Raw genomic sequence first — 11,739 nt, forward strand, 5'->3', positions numbered from 1 at the left:
TTGGCAGAATGTGAAATCAAAAGTATAATTTCCCAAACACGACATTGTTTATGTATCAAATTGAATTACTTATTATATCAGACAACTCTGCTAAGTCATAATGCTGATTTCAAAAATTCTAAATATAAATTCTAAAATAATTAATAAATTCTAAATATAAAAACAACTTTAGTATTGTTGTAAAATATATGATCAAATCCAAAGTTTAAGATAGAAAGTATATGTTAATTAACAACTCTGTTAGAAAGCATGTGTTCAGTGAAAGTCCAGATAGAAAGTATGTATTCTTTGGAAGCCAAGATAGAAAGCATGTGTTCAACAGAAGTTTTTATCTGTCTCTCCTCTTTTGCTTCATCTCTGTTGTCTCTCCCCTTCCTACAAATCTCACTAAAAACTAAAAACACTGGAATTTTCTCTATCCATCTATCCACATTAACCTATAGAAGTACAAACTGCTCATTAATCACATGAATTTCACCTGTCTAGGATGATCTACAAAATTTATGAACACTTCCTTTTCTTCTGGTGAACAAACCCAACACCAGAAAATTGTTATTTGAACTGTAATTGGAAGCATTTTAGATAAGATGAAGATGATGATACATAATCTGAGATATTAGGTTGTCAGATAAATTTGTTTTGTTTCTTTCTGCTTGGCATTCCATCTGCCATATGTCTGAAAAAAGGTAAAACTTGTTTAAATTTAAAATACAGTAAGCAAAAGTTGGAAGAATGGAGCTTCAAAAAAAATCCTATAAAACTATGATAAAAGTAGTGTTTGTGTTAATTCAAATAACATTGGAACAGATTAAAACGAATGGAAAAAAGGAATGGACAAATTTATCAGACAACTCAATCAATATATTTGTAAGACTTTTGCTTCTGGAGTCTTTCAGGGTTCCCATATACCATAACGTCCAGGTATATCCAACTGGTTGTAATAGATCATTAGAATAAATACTTTACAATTTACAGCTTTGTCCTGATACATCCTCATTTCAGATTACCTCTAAGCTCAATCAAATAGTTCCCAGTAATATACTGGTGTGAATTTAGTCAACTCTTTCAGCTTTGTTTACAAGAGTACAAACCAGAGTCTTGCAACCAGATTGTTTTAGTATTATAGACTGCTTCCAGTGTAGTGGATGGTAGATTTGAAAGAGTATTGATCAAAATCCCTTGCAGCATTTAATTACAAACTGTGTTCAAATTCAGATAATGTCAATGTTTTCATTCTTTCAAAGTCGACAAAAAAACAAACAGTCAAGTAGTGAAGTCAATTTAATCGACTATATTCTCCCTCAGAATGAGTGGCCCTGTATCTAAAATTAGAAATATTCATAAATCCCCTCCTTCCCTCTCTCATGATGTCTCACTAATATTGTAATGTAAGGACAATGCCAAGGAAAATTAATGGTTTACGAAAATCAGTGATTCATATATTTTACCATTTCTTATTTTATTTATCTATTTATTTTCCATGTGTTGCAGTCGCCGTAAGAAGAGGGACAAAATTCTTGGAATGGATGACCCAACACGAAATATGTGTCGTCTGCGTTACCAACAGTCAACCGTTGATGTTTACGCTAGCTTCTGTGTCCTAGAAAATGGTCGGCTGCAGTACTACACGGGCAAGAAGACTTACTTCCGTGTCACTGAAATGTTGAAGGACCGTCTACGTTTGTCTGACTCCCACATCGCTTCCTTAAGCGGGAATATTATTATGGGCAAAAACCCAGGCTTGACAGAAATTCAAGTAAGCAGCTATATTAATCCAAGGGAGATGACTCTGTATTTCACATTAACTTTTTGTCAGTGATTACTCCTCTCTCTTTAATTTATTTTATTTATTTTCTTGGGGCTTAATCAAAGAAAAGGATGCACGAAGCTAGTGGTGAAAAGGAAGGAATAATCTGGGTATCCTGTCTGGATGCTTGCATCAGAATGCACTTCACTAAAGCACTCAACAGCCAAGTACTGGTGTTAAACCAGGCTAAATATTATATCTACTGTCTAAGAAGAGTGACAGTTTATGCAATGGATTTCAGGTCATGGCAGAATCTACCTGACATTATATCCTCCATATCTGTTTTGATATGTCGCCCATCAACTGTAGCAGCATCTTTCCATGGTAATATTGCAACCTATTGTCCACAAGAACTAGCAGTATCTCTTCCAGGACTATACTGTACCAATCAGTAGCTTCAAAGTTTTTTGAGTCATTACTGGAGTCTATTTTACTCAACATCTTTAGCTTCTCAATGAGATGGTGGGTGCAACTGATTTCCTGGCTAATGCTAAGAACCATGGATGGGGACTTTCCAAATAAATTCCAATTTTTTTTATTGGAAGACAATTTTTGGCTGTGGACTGTGTGCAGAAATGTCTTTTTTTTTTTTTTGCAAAGTATGTGTGCATCCATGTGAGTAAGCATCACTCAAATACTTTCAATTAAAAAAAATTTTGATTTCATCTTGAAAAGCCTTGTGTAAACTTATTTATTCATTTCTACATTAGTTATTAAAAAAATGTGTATTTGTACAAATGCACAGTTTGGAGGGAACACTAGTTATAATCATTTTTGCATCATCTTCTTTTGTACTTCTAATTGAAATAAAGTGTAAATATACAATCATCATCATCATCATCATCATCGTTTAGCGTCCGTTTTCCATGCTAGCATGGGTTGGACGGTTCTACTGGGGTCTGTGAAGCCAGAAGGCTTCATCAGGCCCAGTCAAATCTGGCAGTGTTTCTACGGCTGGATGCCCTTCCTAACGCCAACCACTCCGTGATGAATGTAATATATAATATTTATATTATATAAAGTTGTATAACAGCACAGGCATCCCAACAGGCTTCCCAACTACATGTTTGCAGGTTCAGTCCCACTGCATGGCACATTGGGCAACTGTCTTTCTACTGTAGCCTCACGCTTGCCAAAGCCTTGTGAGTAGATTTGGTACACAGAAACTGAAAAAAGCCCATCACACACATACATCTGTGTGTGTATCTTTGTGTTTGTTTTTGTCCCTCACCATCATTTGACAAACGATGTTGGTGTATTTAAGTTCTCGTAATTTAGTGGTTCAGCAAAAGAGACTAGGAGAATGAATATAAGGCTTTTCAAAAAATAAGGACTCTGGTTGATTCATTTGACTAAAATTCTTGAAGGCAGTGCCCCAGTATGGCAACAGTCTAATGACTGCAACAAGTAAAAAAAAAAATTATTATTATATGATGTTATATAAGTTCAAGTTTATTATAATAATATTCTGTATGTTCTAAATGGTAAAGTGTCTCTACGTATATGAACAGAAAATCTATGAAGAATTTTTCACTAATGCAACCTCACCTAATACATTTGCAATTTTTTGGACTATTAACATCATCTTTAAAATGAAACATCTTTAATATTTATATCTACACAATGTATCATTAAGTTTGATTTCTTTCGGAGTGTCATCAGGCATTTTATTCCTAGATGTGTATATAGTACCAGAGTGGATTTGAACTTCAAACTTTATTCTAAACTAAATATACTAACGCCCTTATTCACTAGACTACTGATACATATGCTACATACTCAACCAAGAATAAAACACTTGATAACAATGTAAGATCAAACTGATTGAAACATAGCAGATACCATCACCACCACCATTATTTTACATCTGTTTTCCATTCTGACTTGGGTTAGACAGGCCAGAGGACAACATCTTACTCAGTCATCTCAGTTTTGACATAGTTTTTATGGCTGAATGCCCTTCCTAAAAATAACCCTTTTACAGAATGTACTAGATACACTTCCCCATGACACCAACACTGTAAATATTAAAACATTTTTCATCTCTAAAAGTGAAGTAAATTATCCAAAAAATGATATTAACACTACATCTCAGACATTTAAACATTTCATTAACCTTACCTATTTTACTTAACTATCAACAGGTATTATCACCAACAAGCCGAGTTATGGCTGCTAAAGAAATACGAGTTGGTCAAGACAAAGTTGCCATTCAGCGCTTGCTCATAAACACAGTGACAGACATAAGCCTTGAGATTAGAGAAGCTGCACTAAATGACCCAACCACTATTCTGGCCGTTGTTCATGTCAACAACCAACTGAAAACTAAATTCCAGGTATGTTTATCAGTATTGTTACAACATTTGCTGTGGTGTTAGGTTGGATGAAATGTTGTAAGAGTGTTGTAAGAGATGGATGTCTAGAACAGAGGTAAGTCATTGGTGTAGAACATATGATGGTAGCCATAACAGAGAAAGTTAGATGATGGTGATTTGAAGTAGTGGTAGTGAATAGTCACTTCAAGTACAGGTAAGTCATAGCAGTATGGACATGTGATTAGAGAGAATCATAGATATAGAAGTAAGTCAATGGTGTGGATGGTAGCCACAGTAGAGGTATGTCATAGTGGTATGAACATGTGATGATAGTTTCTAGTAGGGGTATAGTGCATGTAATGGTAAAGGATGGTTGTTGCAGTTGAGGTAAGTCACAATGGTATGGTCATGTGATGGTAGTTACAGTAGAAGTATGTCTAGTGGTATGGACATGTGATGGTTGTGAATTGTAACTAAAGTAGATGTAAGTGAAAATGCTATGGACAATTGATGGTTGCTGGTGGTAAATTGAGTGGAGGTAGATCATGATATTATTGGTGTGATAATAGTAAAATAGATCCAGAATAGGAGTACAGGAAATATAGTTTAAATGAATTATGAAAATGTGTAACTAACTGCACTACATATAGCTTAATGTCAATGAGTTAACAATCTTCTGACAGCTGTTTAAAGTTTATATGTATGTATGTATATCAGTATACTTGCTGCAGCCACCCACCCACTGTTTTCCCCCTGAACCTTTCTCTCTCACCATCCTTTCTTCATTGCCTCTTCATTTTGGATGCTTTTATGGTATTGACACTCTGCTATCACACCACTCACACACTACTCCCTCATAAACTGTTTCATTTTCTCCCTATGTACCCCATCACTGTAGCTTCTCTGCTTCCTCACGCACAATTCATCTTTCCTCCTCTGGCCTACTCCTACAAACCCTACACCTCTCTACTTCAATGAATTTCAGAATTCTTCTCTACCCCTAATCTACTATTCCCTTCCTGTCACCTTTCCATTACATTCTCTGTCCATACTCACCTTTATAATGTACAATAACCCTTGATTCCCATCCCACTAAACAACCCATCTTTATACCTTTTGTACTGTGTCCTTTTTCTGGATAATACTGGCTCTAACCCCTTCTCTTTCCCCGTGTTCCTTGCCATACTCCCTCCTCCAATTAGTACCCACTCTGTTACTTTGTTACTCTCTCTACTACCACCAACCTATCACAATCTATAAATTTGTTCCTCTCATCTTACTTACCCTCCCTCATTACTTGACCATAATCATTGCACTCTTCCACTTCTAACCTTCCTCAATTATAGGACCATTTTAGACCCTTAACTTTGCAAGTTACAAAGTAATTTTCACTACTACTGATACCACAAAAAGAGCACCCAGTATGCTCTGTAAAGTGGTTGGCACTAGAAACGACATCCAGCTGTAGAAGCCATTTATTCTATGCTGATATGGATTGAATGGGTTGTCATTATATATTGGGGCATCCTACATTATATATTGGGGCATCCCATAATTAATGTGGTTTTTTTCAATTGCACAAACTATAAGTTGGAGGGAGACAGGATAAACTACCTGCATCAACTTCCTATAAAAGCAGGTAACAACGTTACCTTGTCCTTATACCTAGTGCAAGTTTTGAAGAGTGCAGTTTGATTTAAAAAATTATTTTTTCAAAGCTATAGTGGAAGTGACAAAGGAGCATATCTGGCTTTATGCGTTCAATAAAGGCAACAACGCAATGGAAAATGCAAGGAATAATATTGCAGTATATGCGGATCAGATAATTAGTGGTAGTTCCAGAAATTCAGAGCCAGAAACTACAGCCTAGAAGACAAGCCTCATCCTAGAAGATTTGTAGAGCTTGACAAGGATGTCCTGCAAACCCTAGTGGAACAAAATCCCGTCATAACCGTTGAGGAACTAGCAGAGAAGCTTGAATTTAGTCATTCAACCATTCATCGACGTGCGTGCCATTGGAAAAGTCTGCAAATTGGGTCAGTGGGTTCCTCACAAACTTTCCAAATCTTGCAGAGAATGAATGTATGCTCTTCTTTGCTATCATATCTCAGTAATGAACTTTTTTTCGACTAAATAGTGACTGGTGATGAGAAATGGGTTCTCTATAAAAATGTCAAGTGCTGAAGACAGTGGGTAGGGAGAGAAGCACTGGTACCTCAGGCTAAAAAAAGATCTTCACTCACATATGGTGTTGTTATCTATTTGGTGGGATATGAAAGGTTTAGTCTACTTTGAACTTTTAAACTCAAACTTTATCTTAATTCAAAAAATTAAAAGAAGTATTGAAAAATCGCATTATTTACGGGATGACCCAATATGTGTATGTATGTATGTATGTAATGAGAGAGAGAGAGAGGGGGGGATATGTCTTACAAAAGGGAAAAGCCATTTTGGCTAATTTAGTCTGAAGTACTGATTGTAAAGTGTGCTCCATCAGGCACATCAACAAATAAAACAAGCCTTATAGATCTCAGTTATTCATAGAATGATTCATTTTATTTCAGTCATCTCTATATATATAAACGGCAGTTTGTCTGTCTGTGTGTCTGTGTGGCTGTCAGGTTGTACCCTCACCCTGACCACGGCTTTCAACCGATTCTGATGAAACTTGACACACACATAGCCCAATGTCATAATTCAAAACTAACGCAGCGAAAATTTTGAAAAGTTTCCCCAGTTCTGAAAAAAATCGATAAATTCGACATGGGGTCGAGAATCTAAGCTTTTTATATGCAACACTTTTTCTGTTGGGAGACAGCTAGGAACATCGTATACATAGAAGTATTCGAGTGAAGAGAAGACATTGCAACCTATACATGCGCCTTCATTCCCTAGAGGGAAAGAACTAGATTGGGATTAGTCGTTGCCTACTAGGGACTCTTACATACCCGGGCAACGCCGGGCTATGCTGCTAGTAAAACATATTTCTATTTCATTATCATTATTGTCTTAAATAAAATTTTTCTGTTTTATATTCCAGGAAGCCCTGTTGGACATCGCTGTGCAATTTACAGATAAGACAGTTGTTCCTCTAAAATATATTTCACCATTAGATTACAAGCTAGAAATTTCTTCACTTAATCGGCAAGTGCTGAAAATCCCTCGACCATTTGGTTTGCCTTATCAACCAACTGTAATTGCTACAGGCCCAGGTGAGGGTCAGTTGAACATCTCCCTTAGACTTGGACATAGATGTTTCAAGAAAAATATGTTACCACTTGTCTCAAAAACTCTTCACATGAACATTGAGTTTACTAATGAACGAAGCTACCTTGACAAACTGCAGCGAGATAGTCACTATGACAACCGAGCAGGTCGCTTTGACAACCGAGTTAATCGTTATGACAACCGTGCTAGTGACCGCTGGAACCAAAAATCGTCTCCCCAGACTTCATTTTCTGTGCCCACTATTGACATCAGTGCTCAAGATAACAAAATCTACTATGAAAACATCAAAAGTGGTATTAAGCAAATTCCTAAAGTGGCTGACCACCGACAATTCCAATATAAAGAGCAGCAGAATCAACAACAACATGTGCAACAAGACTTCCTTATTGATAACAATAACAATGTTGATGGAATGAGACCAAAATCTGCACCTCAGCTGCAACAAGTAGTGAAAGCACCAGAACTCTCTGCCTTGGAGATTGTCATGTATGTCCTGCTGGCTGTTTTCTGCATGGCAATCATTGTCTTTACAGTGAACTGTGTTGTCTTCACTGTACGCTATCGCCGCAAGCAAATACCAAAAGACATGTGTGGTGGAACAGAGCCTGTGTCGAGTGCCCGTGACTGGGTGTGGGTCGGTCAAGCAACACTGGAGCGGAATGCCGTTAATACGCGCTGCTCTCAGACTCTGATGCCTGAGGAGGACTTCAATGGGAACCAGATGCGTGCTCGCCTGTACAGTGGTACAGAGAGCACCAGGTCAGCTGGCTCTGCATCAGCCAATTCTTCCGCTGCCACGTCCGCCGGGGGCGGCAGCGGAAGTGGAAGCAATCGCAATAGTACTGTGTCTACGTACATGGGATCTGAATGCAGCATCCGCATCACAGCCAACCCTATGCCTACTGAAGGTGCAACAGGGGCAGCAGGAGTTAGTACGGACAGTCATAGTAACCATCATAATGCCCCTCCAGAGTGGGATTACGAAGCAATGGGGCTTACTTATGAGCAGTTTCGAGATTACCTGGACAATCTGAAAGAATCAACTGCCTAAACATCAGTTATTTGTTTTTCCTGTCTTTGTCTTGTGTTGCAATGGACAGCTGCACTTCCTGTGTACACAGCAGCTCTTCCTGTGTATACAGCAGCACTTTCTGCGTACACAGCTTCCATTTTCCTTGTTATTTCGATAATTCTAGTGACGATGTTTTCTCCGAGCAATGGGCTCAACACACTGAATGGATTTATTAAATCTGAAGAACGAAGACTGACTTATAGACATGTATAACCACACACACACACATGCACACACACACACACACACACACACACACACACAAACACACAGCTTGCAGCTATATCAGTGACAAATAGCTGTACACTCACCAGACTGAACAGATTGAAAGGAACACACACAGAGCTAGTGTGTGCATCAATGACTTCCACCCACAGGCCTATGAATATATATATATATATATATATATATATATACATATATATATATATATATATGTTAATCAATATTCCTGTTCATTACATGGAAGAGTATAACTGTGAACAGAGAAGGACCTATACTTGAGTGTAACCATACATATACACATACACAAATTAACATGCACAACATCAATAAAATCACAAATACAGACACACACATAAATATACATATATACATTCACACACACTCATACACAAATATAGATAGATATTTTTTGTATATTTTCTTTTTTGCTTTTCTAATTTTTTTCTTTTTGTTTTTTGTGTGTTTGTCAATATTGGACTGGGAAGTCTAGAATTTTGAGGCCCTAAGAAAGATGGTTTATCACAGCAAAACTTCTCTCCAAATGAACAAATTTCTTTATTTTTCATTTCAAAAAAAAGAAAGAAAAAATTTTTAAAAAAAAACCCATGTTGCTGCATTCATGTTTGTGTTTGTTTGAATATAACAGTATGACGTTTCAATTCTGGCATGCATATGTGTGTGTGTGTGTATGTTTGTATTTGTGTTGTATGATTATGTCAAAGGAGAAAAGCTGTGGTGTTGAGACATGAATTCTACAACTAGTTTCTCCAGTGTAACCCTAAATAACAAAACCTCTGCCTCACTCAGACACTCACAACATCAACAACATCAACAACAACAACAACAACAGCAATGATCACAACTACAACAACATCTGCCGCCATAAGTACAACAACGACAACTAAAGCAAAATACAACTACTACAACAACAATTATAACAACTACTACAAAAACAGAAATAAAGAAAGAAAACGGGAGTAATTATGCCATAATTCTGTTTCCATGGCAACATTGTGTCTCTCCTCTCTTTTCCATGCTTGATCCTTGATTTTTATCGTTTCTTTCTTTTCTTTTTTTTGATGTTTGTCATCATTATCACCATCATCATCATCACTTGTTGTTAACAACAACTTTATTATTATTATTATTATTATTATTATTGACCTCAGCAGTGATGAATTTTTCCGAATCATTATTGTGTTGGACGAAAATGCCTAATGGTATTTCTTCCAACTCATTACATTTTGACTTCAAATTCCGCTGGGGTCAACTTTGCCTTTCATCCTTCTGGGGTCTATAAAATAGAGTACCACTCAAGTATTGGCGTTGATGGTATCAACTAACACCCACCTCCACTCAAAGTTGCTGGCTTTGTGCCAAAATTTGAAACCACTATCATCATCATCATTAATATCTTTATTATTATTATTATTATTATTATTATTATTATTATTATCATCCTCATTCAGTTATGGAAAGAATTGAAGATAGAGTGTCAGAAAAAAAATGCTTAATTAGCATTCAGTTATGTTTCCCTTTACATTCTGTGTTCAAATCTTACTGGGGCCAACTTTTTTTTTTGTTTACCCAGGGTGGGGTAGGGGTGGAGAATCCATAAACTAAGTGACAAACCAGTTATTGGGGTGGGATGTGAGTCAAGTCAATTCGATTAATTAACATATACTCTCTTTCTCTCTCTCTCTCTCTCTCTCTCTCTCTCCTGCAAATTTGTGGCCTTGTGACAATGTCAGTTATCTAATATTGTTGTTGTTGTTCTTGTTGTTGTTGTAAATATGAAGCATTTAGGCAGCAAAGAGAAACTGTTTGTTAAGCACACACAAATGCAAGTGCATAATGAAACACAGATGCAAACGTTCAAACTATTACGACTCCTCCATAATTATTCCCTTTCCTCCAACACTGACTCCTCTTATGCTGGTCACATGACCTGGACCCATTGAGACCACTCTTGAATGATTGGGCATATGTCTGCATGTGTGTGTGTATGTGCACGTGTATGTGTGTATGATACCTGTGCAGTCATAATAAAGATGGTGATGAGGGGATGGTCAATAAATGGCAGGAGGAGGAGGAGGATGAGGAGAGTGACTGAAGAGATGAAAGCTGCCACACAGATATGTATATGTATGTATATCGATATGTACATGTGTGTTTGTGTGTGTGTGTGTGTTTGTGTGCGTGTATATTTTGTGCTTGTGTGTATATGGTGGGGTAGTTTCCTCTATACAGAAGTGGGTGGCTTCAGATTTATAGTGGGAAAACAAAAAAGAGATTTATGATGTTGTGACATTCATACCTTTCCAAAAGTACACTCATATATAAATATAAGCAACATAGTTCATATGTGTAACTATATAACACGTGTTTGTTCAAAATTTGATTGCAGCTTCAACATATATATATATATATATATATATATATACATGTGTTCAGACTGTATAAAGCAAAAGAAAAAAAAAAGGAAAAACCAACTATATGGGTGCTTGGTGTGTTATCTTTAATAGGGCAATAATAATAATAATAATGATATGAATAGTTGTAATCATAATAATAATAATAATCACAATAACAAACAGAAAAATAAAAGTTTTTGTTATATCTTGTTATAACATTTATATAGTTGTGAAGATGATGGTGGTGATGATGATGATGATGATGATGAAAGCCATAATATAAATATTCACAAATATCCCTCACTCTCTCTGTTTCTCACTCACATACACACACACACACAGATATATATATATATATATATATATATATACATATAAGATATATATATGTGTGTGTGAGTGTATATGTGCGTGTATGTAAGTACATATATATATATATATATATATATATATATATATATATATGCATTTGGGTGTATGTTTATATGCATGTGTATGTGTTAATGTATATACAAGTACTTTAATAAATATAAACACTTACATGATGTGTTTAGGTAAACGTGGCAATATGTTTATTTGTTCCATACCATGGGTTTCATGTTGACTGCATGCAGCAAACAATGGAATATTTAAATGTAGCTTTACAAAGTAAATCATTTTGTACATGTCTCACTCACA

General features: G+C 36.2%; 1 protein-coding gene across 2 annotated transcripts in view; it reads left to right on the plus strand.

Annotated features, from left to right (window-relative positions):
- LOC115212780 (transmembrane protein 132E) overlaps positions 1–10,924 on the plus strand; it is a 193,691-nt gene extending 182,767 nt beyond the window's left edge. For both annotated transcript variants that reach the window (XM_036503731.1, XM_029781467.2), the window contains 3 exons: positions 1,492–1,756; positions 3,952–4,143; positions 7,163–10,924. In XM_036503731.1, coding sequence (XP_036359624.1) covers positions 1,492–1,756; positions 3,952–4,143; positions 7,163–8,401 — 1,696 coding nt within the window. In that variant the 3' untranslated portion in view covers positions 8,402–10,924. The remainder of the gene's footprint in view (positions 1–1,491; positions 1,757–3,951; positions 4,144–7,162) is intronic.
- Positions 10,925–11,739: the final 815 nt, after the last annotated feature.

Source organism: Octopus sinensis, linkage group LG6 (assembly GCF_006345805.1).
Source record: "Octopus sinensis linkage group LG6, ASM634580v1, whole genome shotgun sequence".
NCBI classification, from domain to species: Eukaryota; Metazoa; Mollusca; class Cephalopoda; order Octopoda; family Octopodidae; genus Octopus; species Octopus sinensis.